At 37.3% G+C, this 15,545-nt stretch overlaps 1 protein-coding gene across 5 annotated transcripts in view; it reads right to left on the bottom strand.

Moving 5' to 3' along the window:
* FCHSD2 (FCH and double SH3 domains 2) overlaps positions 1-15,545 on the bottom strand; it is a 260,803-nt gene that overhangs the window by 102,503 nt on the left and 142,755 nt on the right. For all 5 annotated transcript variants that reach the window (XM_038418970.2, XM_043504046.1, XM_038418949.2 and 2 more), the window contains 4 exons: positions 14,694-14,838; positions 8,656-8,789; positions 4,736-4,790; positions 4,212-4,340 (listed from right to left, as the gene is read on the bottom strand). In XM_038418970.2, coding sequence (XP_038274898.1) covers positions 4,212-4,340; positions 4,736-4,790; positions 8,656-8,789; positions 14,694-14,838 — 463 coding nt within the window. The remainder of the gene's footprint in view (positions 1-4,211; positions 4,341-4,735; positions 4,791-8,655; positions 8,790-14,693; positions 14,839-15,545) is intronic.

Below are 15,545 nucleotides of genomic sequence, written 5' to 3'. Positions count from 1 at the left end.
GATCCATTGTTTACAGCCAAGCTCTACGATATAACCGCATTTGCTCCAACCCCTCAGACAGAGACAAACACCTACAAGATCTCTATCATGCATTCCTACAACTACAACTCCCACCTGCTGAAGTGAAGAAACAGATTGACAGAGCCAGAAGAGTACCTAGAAGTCACCTACTACAGGACAGGCCCAAGAAAGAAAATAATAGAACGCCACTAGCCATCACCTTCAGCCCCCAACTAAAACCTCTCCAACGCATCATCAAGGATTTACAACCTATCCTGAAGGACGACCCATCACTCTCACAGATCTTGGGAGACAGGCCAGTCCTTGCTTACAGACAGCCCCCAATGAGAGACTGCTGAATTGGAATTAATTTGCAAACTGGATACAATTAACTTAGGCTTGAATAGAGACTGGGAATGGATGAGTCATTACACAAAGTAAAACTATTTCCCCATGGTATTTCTCCCCCCCACCCCACCCCACCCCACCCCCCACTGTTCCTCAGATATTCTTGTTAAATGCTGGAATTAGCCTACCTTGCTTGTCACCATGAAAGGTTTTCCTCCTTTTCCCCCCCCTGCTGCTGGTGATGGCTTATCTTAAGTGATCACTCTCCTTACAGTGTGTATGATAAACCCATTGTTTCATGTTCTCTGTGTGTGTATATAAATCTCCCCTCTTTTTTTTCCACCAAATGCATCCGATGAAGTGAGCTGTAGCTCACGAAAGCTTATGCTCTAATAAATTTGTTAGTCTCTAAGGTGCCACAAGTCCTCCTTTTCTTTTTGCGAATACAGACTAACACGGCTGCTACTATGAAACATTGCATACATTGAAAGACTAAATATAAAAACCACAGCCTTCTTAAAATCATGCATTTAAAAATATTTAAAATTACACCTTGGGCTGTCATATTCAGAATGGTATGACTTAATTATTGATATTCTCAGTAGACAAAACTATGCATGGTAAATCAAAATAAATATAAATGAATGGAATAGATAGCAAAGATAACTGGCCATTTATTTTACATCTCTACCAACTAACGTATGGAATTGATTTCATATAAAAAACAAGAACAAAACAGCAAGCTTTCAAAGCAACACAATAAAGCTTCAGAAACTGCAAGGTCACTGCAATGGGAGTTGCACAGAGTTCTATAGTAACGACTATAAAAACTGTAAGTCGGCAGCCATCAGCACTTAGTACAACAGACTGGATGTGTTCCAGCCAAACAAGTTGGGCATCAAATGAGTGCACTGTGAAATAGATAAGTAGACCACTGTCCCACCAATAAAAATACACAGTGCAAATTCTTATTCTGGAAACAATAAACTGATTAAAGCTAAAAACACACAAAAAGCCAGTATCACACACCAAAAGAACTGCAGTTTTTGAAACATTTGCAAATAAATTACAAGCTTTACATTCTTACATAGAAATAACATATAATTAACCAACATTTTCAAGCCATTTTTGATTTGTAAGGAGTATCCATTTGGTTAAAACATTGGGAATTTATACCACTTTAGAATAATATAAATAGAAAATGTGTAAGCATCAGATAGAGTAGGCACATGATGGCTATTAGCCAAATGCATATAGACAAATTCCAAAGCAACAAACATTAAACCAAATATGAACTATTTTTATACCTGAATACTGCTTTTTAAAAATATCTCTGCTAGAAAAAGAGCATATAAGACCCTTTGCATTTAAAAAACCCATAATAGAATGAGGATGGCCAACTAGTGAGTTTTCCCCACTCTTAAAAGCCCTACTTTAAAAAAAAGAAACAATAGATGGCTCAGTTAAGTGTTTTGAGTTTTTATGGATTTTTTTTTAAAATCTGAAGATTAAAAACTTTCCCCAAATAAACAAAGTGTTCAAAAATGCCATTTGTTAAATTCATAGAGACAATATACTAGTAGCTGAAGCATACAAAATAGGACATGGATAATATTTTAGATTACATAGGATTAGTAACAATTCATGTTATTTTATGTCGTCAGGCCAGTTCTCAAATCTGGATGTATTTGGTGTGCCTGTTGGAGAGTGTTAATGCCCACAGGTGTGTTTACTCTGGTAGCTTTTCCTGGATGTCTAATAGACCATATGTGTTTAATTTCCACTTGAGACAACAAAGGTCTAATCATTAATGTTTTCGCAAAAGATAAATACCTGCCAATTTTTTTATTACTGTCATATCCAAGAGGCATCCTTTTAAAAGCAAACTATGAACATTACGTCCCATAGCAATGTAGATTGGAAACTTAGCTAGGAAAGGAAAAAAATTATAGATTCATAGATTCTGAGGCCAGAAGGGACCATTATGATAATCTAGTCTGACCTCCTGTGTAACCATAGAACTTCCCCAAAATAATTGCTAGAGAATATCTCTAACCTCTGAGGATTGGACAAAAAGCAACGGGCTTAAATTGCAGCAAGGGCGGTTTAGGCGGTTTAAACTTCCTAACTGTCAGAGTGGTTAAGCACTGGAATAAATTGCCTAGAGAGGTTGTGGAATCTCCATCAGTGGGGATTTTTAAGAGCAGGTTGGACAAACACCTGTCAGGGATGGTCTAGATAATACTTAGTTCTGTCCTGAATGCAGGGGACTGGACTAGATGACCTCTCGAGGTCCCTTCCATTTCTATGATTCTTTGATCTATTAAAAAAATCCGATCTTGATTTAAAAATCATCAGTGATGGAGAATACACCATGTGTCTGGGTAAATTGAACCAATTGTTAATAACCTTACTGTTAAAAAATTGCCCCTTATTTCCGGATTGAATTTGTCTAGCTTCAACTTCCAGCCATTGGATTGTGTTATACTTTTCTCTGCTGAACTGAAGAGTCCATTATTAAATATTTGTTCCCCATGTAGATACTTACAGACTGTAAACAATTCATCCCTTAATATTATCTTTGTTAAACTAAATAGATTGAACTCTTTGAGTCTATCACTATAAGGCATACTTTCTAATCCTTTAATCATTCTTACTTCTCTTCTCTGAATCCTTTCCAATTTATCAAAATCCTCCTCGAGTATGTGGATACCAGAATTGGACATGGTATTCTAGAACTAGACGCAACAGTGTCAAACAGAGACTCTGTTTATGGATCCCAGGATTGCATTAGCTTGTTTGGCCACAGAGTCACACGGACAGCTAGTATTTAGTTGATAATCCATCACCATCCCCAAATCTTTGTTTCAGAGTCACTGCTTTCCAGAATAGAAGCCCCTATTCTATAAATATAGTCTATATTCTTTGTTCCTAGATATATACCAAGCGATCCAGGTTGCTCTGATTCAGTAACCTGTCCTCTTCATTATTTACCACTTTCCCAATTTTTATCAGTGATGATTTTATGTTTTCTTCCATTCACTGATAACACTGGGTAACACCTGATCAATAATGATTTTCCATTTTCTATTACATTTTGAGACCTATCAGCTAGCCAGTTTTAATCCATTTAATGTGTGCTTTGTTAATTTTATACAGTTTTAGCTTATTAATAAAAATATCATGTAGTACCAAGTAAAATGCCTGACAGAAGTCTAAGAATATTATAACAACACTATTACCTTTATCAATCAAATTTATAATCTTATCAAAGAGGTATCAAGTTAGTTTGACAGGATCTATTTTCCATAAAGCCATGTTGATTGGCATTAATTATATTACCCTCGTTTAATTCTTTAATTGAGTTCCGTATCAGCCACTCCATTATCTTGCCAGGGATTGATATCAGACTGACAGGCCTATAATTACCAGGTTATCCTGTTTACCCTTTTTAAATATTGGCACAACACTAGCTTTCTTCCAGTCTTCTGGAACGTATGCAGTGCTCCACAACTTTTTGAAAATTTACATTAATCATTCAGCAAACTCCTCCGCCAACTATTTTAAAACTCTTGGATGCAAGTTATCTGGACCTGATGATTTAAAATGTCTAACTCTAGTAGCTTTTGTTTAACAGTCTCCAGAGATACTAGTGGAATGGAAAGAGCATTACCAAATTCTCTTATTTCGGGGTTGATGGTGATCAGGAACATAGAGGAGAGTTAGTATTGTGACCTACCCTGGTATACTGGGATAAAAGTACATGGATGTCAACATATGTATTTCATGAAAACAATATTTGTATCTCATGAATCCTCATCCCCACCCCAATAACGAAAATCAAACTACATTAGCTCCCTTACCTTCATAATGTTCACTAAGTCTGTCTGATAGTAGCGATCCTGGTGTGCATTAGCAGCTGCTAAAGTGAGAAGGTAATCATTCCTTGCATGGGTAGCCTTTGAATTACACTCGGACCGTCGTGCTTTTAACTATATTTAAAAAAAAGGAAATCAAAATATAAGGCAGCTGATTTTGTACTTTTATACTATGAACAAAGCATTAAAATATATATGGCTTCAGACGGGTTGTTATATTTGTTGCTGCTTTGAAGAATATTTCTATTATTTGTACATATACTTCATACAATTTTCATTAGGCAAAATTCCAGCACAAATTAGTGAATGGCTGAACAGATCCATCATGTGCTTGTACTTGATTCTGGGGAAACATTCTGTACCAACTGGTCAGTCGTTTTAAAGACAATATGCCTTATAAAACATGAGGCCTCTCTAGATTTCAAGATAACATTAGTTATGTGTCCCATGAAAGTGACATAATGCTTTACTATAGTTTTACTGAGAAGATCATTTATTTTTAAACTCACCTTTACACTTGCCTTCTGTAAGCTTATCCTTGACTGAAAAAGACTAAGCTTGGACCTGTATTAAAAGTCAATAGAATAGATTAATATCAGAAGTTGTCTCTGGGACAGATAGGGACATAAATAGGCTATCTGATAAGGGGGAGGTTTCCTTTGGCGTTAAATAAAAGCAGTAAAATAATTCAATAGCAATTTTTTCAGCTAAACATTTTATTTTTATATTCAAGAGTAAAAATTAACGGTTTTAGGAAGTGGTTACACATGTTGAACAAACTCATTTGTATAATCAGCTATCTTCACTGCATACTCTGAAATGTTTTGCTCAGTCTTACACTAATTTTCAAACATTGATTAAATACAACACAGCAGAAAGCTCTGGTGGCAACAGGAACTCGCAAAGTTCTTTTGTTGTTTGTTGCTTATTGGCTATTTGAAAGTCTTCCATTTGACAGCCAGGGTTGCAAACTTGAGCTACTTGCCTTTTAATGGGTTAGCAATGTAAATCACCAGCAATCAATTCAGGTAAGGTTGAGTGAGGTCTGCTCACAAAGAATTTTTTAAAAGCAGGTGTTAGTCTAATTTTGAAACTTTGATCAGAGGGTAGGAATCAGTTTGTGTGTTTTTTCCAGGTTAATCATTTAAAAAAAAAGCCAGAGTGCATACAAGCAGCTTAAGAACATCAGGCTTATTCGCAATGAGGTATGAAGGAAAACTTAACTAAAATCATGAACACTTGAATTCTGAAACTTTATTCTGTTTATACTATAGGGAGAAAAAAATTGTGAAGCAGACACTATGAACCAGTGCTTTAAATCAGATGATATCTAAGCTTTCTGAAAACATATTAACCCTGAAGAGGTCAAAACAACCAATGTTCTCAGAAATAAAACATTATCCAATAACTGTAAATTTTACTTTGTGTTTTATCTCACTTTATAAGCAACAAGCATCCATAAATACTACCCAAGAAGATGGCATTTGAAATGGAGTAAATAACAACAGCTTTAAACAACTGTTGTACACAAAGAGAACATTACACATTCTTTTTTGGTAGGACTGGAGCATCCTTCCATGGACAAAATTATTCCTGGTTAAAAGAACTTTGTTCAATTTTTTAAAAAGCGTTCTAAAATTTCATATGTAAAACTGATAAAAACATCAACTTTAGCTACATTTGATTCTGATGATATGATATATAACCATACCATCCCCACTGATAAATACATCCACCCTCATTTAACTTCAGTACAGTTTTCCCACTAAGTCTACATTAGAAACTGGGTCTACATTAGAAACTTTAGCTGGGATAGTAATGTTGGCTATTAATTTTTAAATTATTTTAAAATATTGGCAAAAGCCCTACAGTATATAAGGTGAGAGCATAAGAGGGCTTTTGCTTTAAAGTAAAACAGGATAAGCTATACTTTTGCCAAGATAAGTGTTGTGTACACTAGGAGGATTTGCCGATATAGCTATATTAGTTTATACCTGGCCTAAGTCTATTCTAAAGAAACTGGCAACTACTATGATGCAATGTTACCACAAAAAGCCAATGGGCATATATTGACTGTTTGGTGTGTCAGGTGGAGAATAGAAAAGTAAGCAAAAGGATTCCACAATGACTGGTAGCTTCTATACTGGTTTTAAGAAGACCTCCATCCCCAAGACACAATAGCTGTTCTATTCTGAGTGCCAATCGAGGCCACGTAGACCCCTCCCCCCTGAGCAGGCCTGCCAATGGGGATGGGTGGGGGGGCAAAGGGCACAATTGCCTAAGGGTCCGGGTGATTTAAAAGGGGCCAGGAGACCAGGGTGGGCCGCAGGGCTCCTAGGCGTGTGAGGAGTGGTACCAGCAGCAGTGAAGGCAGCCAAGCGGGCATGTGGCAGCCCTGGCCATGCCGGAAGACGGTGCCCAACAGCTCAGGTGCAGCAGCTCACTGGGCACCAGCCAGCACAGATGCAGCACTGCCCAAATGTCAGAAGGACCTTTCTAGGGGGCCCATTGACTGTTCTGCCCTGGGCAGAACTGTCCCTAGGGTATGGAGAATTGAGGTGACCGCTCCAGGCCCCTGCTTTGGGGGCCTCCGCCAGCCAGTGCGATTGTCACAGATTCGTCACTTCCACCCCAGGCCCCACGCCCCCGTAGGGAAGGCCCTGGAACCTGGAATTGCTGTCGGCAGGCCTGCTCCCAAGTACGGGGCAGGAGAAGGAAAGCTCTATAAAGAGTGTTGGGCTCCCTATTGAAAGACCATGTAATTGGCCTCCAGGATCCAAGGAGATCTGACTGAGACCTGCCCATTCAATTTGAATGCCCGCTGTTTCCACAGCAGCTTCAGGGCCCCTGGAGCTCCTTCCAGCTCTCTGGCAACACGGCTGTAGCCTGGCTTCCTCCACCCACCATGGTCTCTGGAATCCCTCTCAAGGGAACTCCACATTAAGGAGAGATTTCTGTGAAAAAATTAAGATTGCCTCAGGCTTCATTAAAGCCCTATTGGGCTTTCCACAAACATAAGAATTCTTGGATTCATGGAAGGCTCTCTAACTATGCCCTTTTACAGCCCACAATTTGGTACTGTTATTCTTATTTTTGGTAGTTACTCTTATTTTTATTTTTTTAAATTAACGTGTTGCAAAAGGTATCCACATTAGTTAGCACCATCTCTGAACTCCCAGGTGAATTAGATTGTCCCAAGCTGTGTTTTTTTCTGTAAGATTTATAAATGGAGAAGGATACAATCCCTTATTTGTGGTAAATAAAATATTTTACATTTTTCCTGCTTTTTCTAAGATTTACACTTGATTTTTAGTTAACTAATTGCATAAAGCTGTTTATAACATTCATTATAACATTTAGTTGTTTATAACATTCATCCAAACTTAGCTTTCCAAAACCCTCATATCACCAATATTTTGGATAACTTTCTAGTTCTAATTAGAAAACTAAATGTGCACCCGAAAAACTGAAAACTTATGTCAGTAAATTCTAGTATAAAAAGGATATCTAGAATTTGATAGTGTTTATGTTATACTCCCAGCCTTCATAAAATGCTCAATTAAGAAACTGGAGGAAAATAGCACTGTATACACAAGGCCAACTATTTGTACAAATCTAATGCAAACTGGATTTTATCTGCCTGCAGAAGCAGGCCTTCTGCATACCATCTGATAGTCTGTCATTTTAATCTTTACAATACCAATGCGAGACCGGGCCAAATTCCCCTAGCTCACCCTTTGATCTTTTGAGGAAGTGGGTGGATAGTGTATGATATTCCCACCCCCTCCAGCCAGTTGTATGTCACCACCTCCAGAACTTTCCAGTTCCTGAATTGTGTGGAAAGAGCTCTTCGAAGAACATATTTTTCTAAATAACTTTTTCTTAAAAATGAAAAATAATAAAAGAAAATACTTCAAACTTTAAGGAGAAATGAGTGGGCATCCTTTTACATTACCTTATAAAAATGCATAACATTTAATTACTTTCTTTTTTAAAGATGCCATGTACACAACTTTGCCATTCTTGGAGAACAAGTTTGAGGGATGTTTAAAAAAAAAAAAAGTGATAAAATTGCAACAGGCAGTGAAAAAATACAGGCCAAAGCCCAAAATTGAAACATGCAAGTTATGTTTTTTAGTAAAAGGAAGGGTAAGATTACCTCCACAGGACAAGAGGTATTCACAAGCTACAGCCTCAAAGATATAACCTCATAAAAGCAAAACAAACACTTCCCAAACAATACTCAACTGTGAAGCAAGATGCATGCTTGATCAACAGGATATACGAAAGCAAAGTAAGGCAAACCTCAACACAAGCTTATTCAGAGCTAGCATCCTGCTCTTACAACAAAACTGAGTGTAATGATTAAGACAAACATGATATTTACACACACACAATTAATTATAGAGTTGCTATTATAAGTACATACTTGGCCTCAATATCGGCTTTTTCCCGCACTGCATGAGCCATCTGTTCAGTCTCAAAGTACTTCTTCTTGCTCTTAGCTAATTCTTTTACTGTCTCTTGTAATTCAGCCTGGATCTTTGTCAACTGGTCTACACACTGCAAAACAGAATACAACAAACAAGCTTATAATAGAATTAATATAATTGTACTATTATTGTTCAATAAATCTTGCACAGATCCATATGCTCTATAAGTTCTTCTAGGTTAACTATAGATTCAGTCCACCTTTTAAAATAAACCAAAACAAAGAACCAACATCTTTTTATCTTAAAATATGCAGTGTTGTTGTAGCCACATTGGTCCCAGGATACTAGAGAGACAAGGTGGGTGAGGTAATATCTTTTATTTGATCAGCATCTGTTGGTGAGAGTGACAAGTTCTCAAGCTCACACAGAGCTCAAAAGCTTATCTCTGAAAACCTAAATAAGAGCTCTGTGTAAGCTCGAAAGCTTGTCTCTCACCAACAGAAGTTAGTCCAATAAAAGACATTACATACCTCACCCATCTTGTCTCTCTGTTTATAATGTAATACTTTCAAGATTTAAAAGCTCTTAATGGGGAAATCAGTTGCAATAACCTAGATGCAGTATGGAAATGCTAAAGGTACTTCAGCCAGAAGGGATATGGAAAATGACTTAGAGACTAGTGACTTCAAGCAAATAAGCATCACTACACTTGTACTTCTGTAGCTTAAGCAATCCTCTACTATTTCTAACATTGAGGATAAGCACCAAAGGTAGCACTAACAACTGTAAATTAATGCAACTATTCTATTTCATCTTAATTTTTAAAAGGTCACAAAGGCATTTCATACTTCTACTGTACATTCTTGTTCCCAACTCAACCAACATTCATTTAAAACCATGCACTGCAGTATAGAAAATATTTTTACAACAAAAGCCATTACAGAGTACAAGATGGGTGCAAGTATCAGTCTACTTGACAGAACACAGTGAAACAACTTGTTTCAAAAAGTTAGCAAAAAAAAAAATCATACTAGTAGAATACCTGCAAAATTTGAGAATCTCTTTCCTTTCCCCCCAAACTGAAAGCAGAGAAAAAATATACTCTCTTTGAATCCAAGAAAGAAATACAATGGATTAATTCTGAATTGTTAAATACTATTCTAAATGTGGTTGTTTTTTTCTGTTCCAAGCTGCATGTTAAGAGCTTTCCAATGTGAGGGTTAAATCAGAAATTAGAGTCAAGCACAAAGGCAATTTTCTTTATACCTAAAGCTTAAAATTCATAGCTTTTCATGGAGAGGTGAAATAAAAATTTCATCCGTTTGCATGGATAAAATGTAAGAATATAATCAGTATTGATAGTGTACATTTTAATCTGACAGAAAACAGCGTGTGGAAAAAAGCAGAAATAGCAATGAAATTGTTCAATAGGAGAAAACACATACTGCCCCAGAAATAACTTAGAAGACATCAATGCCCAGAATTATATCTTGCTTCATAACATAATAAATCCATGTTTTTATTTTTGTTTAAACTACCTGTTCAACTTCGAGTACGCAAGATTTGCACACAAATATTACAGTATGTGGGTTCAAGTCCACGGATATCTCAGAGTCTTTTCACTGGTTTCAACAGATTTTTGGATCAGACCCTATATGAACAACCCTATTATAGTAAAGCATTATGCATCTTCTCATTTATATGTAAACATTCTGACTTGTCCTTTGAATGCAGAAAAACCTGTTAGAACATTAATATCTGAATTAAAGTTTTGATGCCGCAGTAGGACAATCTTAAAAATGTATTTTTCTAAGACTCATTATTGCACTCAAATGCTTTCTACATTTCCTTTGTCACTATACTAATTACCAACAGGCTGTTTTGTAACCCATGTTCTTTTCTTTATAATCAGCCTTTATAATCATCATACTTTAGTTACATATTGTTAAAGGCACAACAGTTAACCATTTAAAATAACCAAAATCTATTGCCTGTCACCTGTAACAGTTACTTGTTACAGCTTTCAAGATCTGCAGTTATTAAATGTTAAAATATCATGTATCCTAGTATAAAGTTTTGTCAAATTATTCCACCTTCCTCTTAGTACTGGCAGTTTTTAAATTCAACTTCCTTTCTGGTTCAAATCTGCACTGAATACGGGTGTAAGGAAAAAGTTCTATCAGTTCAAGAGAAAATATCCAACAGCAACAAAAATCCCAGGATATGTACAATTCTCTCTTCAAAATCTGCGGAGAATTCAAGTGCCTAGCAAGGGATTTATAATTTATCCCTTCTTAACAGAAACCTGTTCTCCCACTAATAAACTAAGATTTCCTTCTGGCTAGTGGAAATGAAAATCTAGTCTGTTCAGATTAAAATCATCACCTCATATAAGCAGACCAAATGAAGTACAGGACTTAATACAAGATTGATAGAATTTATGGAGAGTGCTGAGGGTGGACACCCCGGTATGAAAGGGAGGAGGAGGAACTTTTGTAGGTGGCTGGCTGGCAGAGTTCCTGTCTGAATGATTATTTTAAACTACTGGGATTTTGTTGCAATAATGATTAGGGTTAAGGTGACTAGACCCTTATATAGGCAGTTTTTCTTTAAAATATTTAAATCAAAATGCAAATATGTAAGACTTGACCATGTTTATACCTATATAGATACAGATAAAAATCAAATGAACTGGAATGTGTAAGGGGCCTTTATTGCTGAAGAGTAAAAACTTCACAGGAGAAAGAACTCCAAGAGCATTTGTTTGGTTTGGGTGGGGTTTTTTTTTGGGGGGGGGGGGGGAAGGGTGGAGGGGAGTTGTATAGTTTTAAAAAATTCTTTGATTTTAATATGTATTTGAACTTTACTGCCCAGAAATCCTAGAGAAAATCTTTGAAGAGTAATGAAAAATGAGTTTATCTAAATTAAAATCTGACACTGTATTATGTAATCTCAGAGGAACAGAAAAACAAAAAGGCAAAGGTACTTAATCAGCATCTCAAACTGCCTCTTCAGGGGGTTTAATGAATCCAATGTAACTAACTCTATCCTCACTAGATACAATATAATTTCCTCTAGTTATAGAGGATCCGATGCAATGCATCCAATGAAGTGAGCTGTAGCTCACGAAAGCTTATGCTCTAAATAAATTTGTTAGTCTCTAAGGTGCCACAAGTACTCCTTTCCTTCTAGTTATAGACTAATTCAAACATGCGAAAAACTTTTTTTTACATTTGGGAAGACGTGTTTACATTTGGGAAGAGATGTGCGTTTTTGTTTCATTTTCTCTGTATTAATGATTTTTACCTCTATGTATATATCTTTGAGACTCCTGCATCTAACCTTCTAACTATTAAACTTTACAAACTTTTATTTGAAGTTGCCTGCAGTTGCTCTAATTTAGCATGATCAGGACGCAGAAAAAGCTGAGGTGAAGTTTCTTGTTGAGGGCCCCATTATCAAGGAGGTAGAAGCTTGAGGGAAAAGATGTGGTAGACAAGACAGCATCTCAAGTGTCACTGTTTCAAGTTGAAGTTTACTTTGATGCCTTCCAGTATGGTATCAGAAGTGCTTTACCTGCTCCAGGTCTGAATTTCACTAGGTTTTTTAACCAGGACAGAAGTCAGAAATATCATAAGAACAACTGTGTGTTTAACTCTGGAAATCCAAGAAAATAACTGGCTCCTAGCATATTATGCTGTACTTTACTCTCACTTGCACTGTTTAAAACATTAATTTTGTTACGAAAATATTTAATTATGCTCCATAGTAGATGATTATTTTGAGCTATACAAAAAGTACAGTGATCCCAGGCTAGCTCAGACTGGAAGGTCTGCATCGTTCCTCCAAGGACTTGTCCTGCAAATTCAGAAGTGGTGAATAAATTCCAGAGGGAGCGAGAAAAACAGTTATCATGGCTTAAGGACGAATGGTGAGGAAGAAGTGATAGAGAAAGGGAACTCCTAAAAATACTACTACAAACTTTTAAAATAAAATAAAATAAAATAAAATAAAATAAAGACCTCCTTTCCTACCTCTGCCATTGATTCATAAACTCCCTGAACTTCCAGTATTTAAGGAAGCAGTAGCAGGAGCCATTTACCGAACTAATTAAAACATGAGAAATTACCATAATATTTATTGGAAAACTCCACAGAAAAATAAACACATGCAATAAGAGAGCTTGAGCTCCAGAAAAATCTGTGTCTCATATAGTGGGTGGACCACTACAATAATCTCCCAAGGAATTGGCAACTGAGCTTATGATGAGACATACATAAGTTTATACCCTGCACATCTGGAAAAGTTACAACATGGGATGTCAGCTCATTTCAGCTAAGAACACTACAACTCTCATGTCTTTATTTGAGAGAGAAAGATACAGGCTCTGGAGTACTCCAAATTGAACATGACAAACACCATATGATCAAACTCTGGGTACAAAGTAAATAAAGAACTTACCTGTAGTCCCCTCTAAATAAGCAACATTCTTGTTAAATGGCAGACTAAACATTTTGAACCACAAGCAGTTTTTTGGACAGTTGCAGTATGTGTTCAAAAGGCACACCCTCTACTTGACCTCCTGCCCTCCCTTCCCCCCCCGGCCGCCTTTGGCCTATCTTATATAGAGAGCATCAGCAGGTAGCATTTTTTGTAACTTCTAGACACAAATTCCTCATTCCAATGCTGATATTTATACTCTGTGCTCCCTCTTTAAAACTTCATTTTAGCTGTCCTCAAATTACAACTATGCTCATCCCAAACTCCACTGAGATCCATAATTAACTTCTCTTCATAATACAGAGCTCATTAGAACATGAAAAATATTCAGCTTACATGAGCAAGAAGCCCTGTATTTAAAGAGACATTTTATAAAAACAAAAAGAAAAGGAGTACTTGTGGCACCTTAGAGACTAACAAATTTATTAGCGCATAAGCTTTCGTGAGCTACAGCTCACTTCATCGGATGCATCCGATGAAGTGAGCTGTAGCTCACGAAAGCTTATGCGCTAATAAATTTGTTAGTCTCTAAGGTGCCACAAGTACTCCTTTTCTTTTTGCGAATACAGACTAACACGGTTGCTACTCTGAAACCTTTATAAAAACAGATTCCACATAAGGTTTGATTAAAAATATACTGAACTGTTCTCACTGCTCATGTTAAGGTGTAGATCACTTTAAAATTACTAGCTGAAAGCCTGTGCGTTACATAGGTGTAATTTGTAAAGTCGTGTGTATAAAAAAGACAAAAATGGTTGATAATGTAAAAACTGGATGATAACAGACTGTGAATCCCAGTGATGATTGAACCTGGTGATATTCTAAACAAAAAAGAGCTTGCAACCATGCTTGTAGCTGTTTCCATCACATCACTCTTACTTTACAGACATTTTAAGCTTCAGAGTGACACAGTGACATTCCTGGAATCTTCTTATATCGCTGTAGTTAGTAATAAAACATTTTAAAATGAAAGTCAATTTATTTTCTCTCTTAACTGTAAGAATTTTTCTGTACGGATTAATGCATGAGACTGCCTCTTGTACCAACTTTTACAGGATGTGACTGAGTCTTCTCCAATTCCACAACATCTTTAGAGACTGCATGTGTCACTCCCTCAGGTTTAAAATGCACTGCAACTTAAAATCAGAGCCTATTCTACTGAAAACTCATTTGGAAAAAGTCAACACCACTTCCAAAGCAGGCTACTTTTTCTATATTTGTGTCACCATTGGATCAATTCAATCTGATTGCCAAAGCATGAAATTAGATTTGCAAAGGAGTTTCTGACCCTCTTTAATTGAGCCTCAAGTCAATTAAAAAAAGTTCAATCTGGAATATTTAGTTCATTATTATGAACAACTGGTCCAATACAAACTAATGGTTTAACTTCTACAAAGGAATACAGCTGAACAGGCAGAAAAAGGTATACAGATTCTTTAGAAATATTTCTACTGCTCTACAGTCCCTACTAGTCCTGAACAACACACTTATAAAAGCAATAACTCTCAACCAAGAAAAAAAAGAGAGAAAATACCTTCTTTAACTGTTGTTCCTTAAAGCACCTGACTGTCCTGGCAGGTTCAGAAATTAGGTTTTTGTAATTTTCACAGATAGTGAGCCTGGATTGGGCCACCTGCATTGTACCTTCTAGAAATGATTTCCAAACTGGATACATGCTCCTACAAACAAACAAACATTAAAAGATGGTGAGAAAGGGAAAAAGGGAGACAGGAATATTTTACTTTTACTGCTACTAATCATTTATAAAACACTGTTAATGTATGGACTGCTTTACAGAGTCGGACACTCTTAGCGGCTGGCTTGCCCTCGCAGGGAGCCTTTGCTGCTTCCTGCAGCAAATGCGGGCAGAGGCCTGTGTTCTCTCAGCGCCGGGGGAGCTTGGGAAGGCATCAGTGCCACCAGAAGTTTGTGTCCCCTACTGCTCCTGGGAGTCGGTGGCGGATCCTTTAAGGGGCTAAGGGCCCCGACTGGGGAGGCACATCCACATGGCTTCAGAGTGGCAGGGCAGCCCAAACCAGGCCCCCATGGCCTTTCTTGCCCAGTGCCGGGCAGCCGTGCTTCTTCCTTTTCTTTCTGGGCATTGGTGATGGGGAGCGAAGCTGGGCGGAGCCCAATGATGGGAATGTGCTGTGCACCGAGACCGAGGTACTAGGCAAGTCTTGGCAGGACAGCTCGGAAGTCAGATGAAGGGCAGCCTCCATGAGGAGAGCCCGAAAACTAATATCCTGCTCCTTCTGAATCCTGAGTCAAAAATGTTTACAAATATGACACTTGTTCTTCACATGTGATTCCCACAAGAAGTCGGACTTGAGGCAGTCGCTATGGGGGGTCACTTATGGGCATAGGCCTGTTACAGTTCGCGCAA

The sequence above is a fragment of the Dermochelys coriacea genome, chromosome 1, assembly GCF_009764565.3.
Source record: "Dermochelys coriacea isolate rDerCor1 chromosome 1, rDerCor1.pri.v4, whole genome shotgun sequence".
Classification (NCBI taxonomy): domain Eukaryota; kingdom Metazoa; phylum Chordata; order Testudines; family Dermochelyidae; genus Dermochelys; species Dermochelys coriacea.
This window is presented reverse-complemented; position numbering and strand designations above follow the sequence as displayed.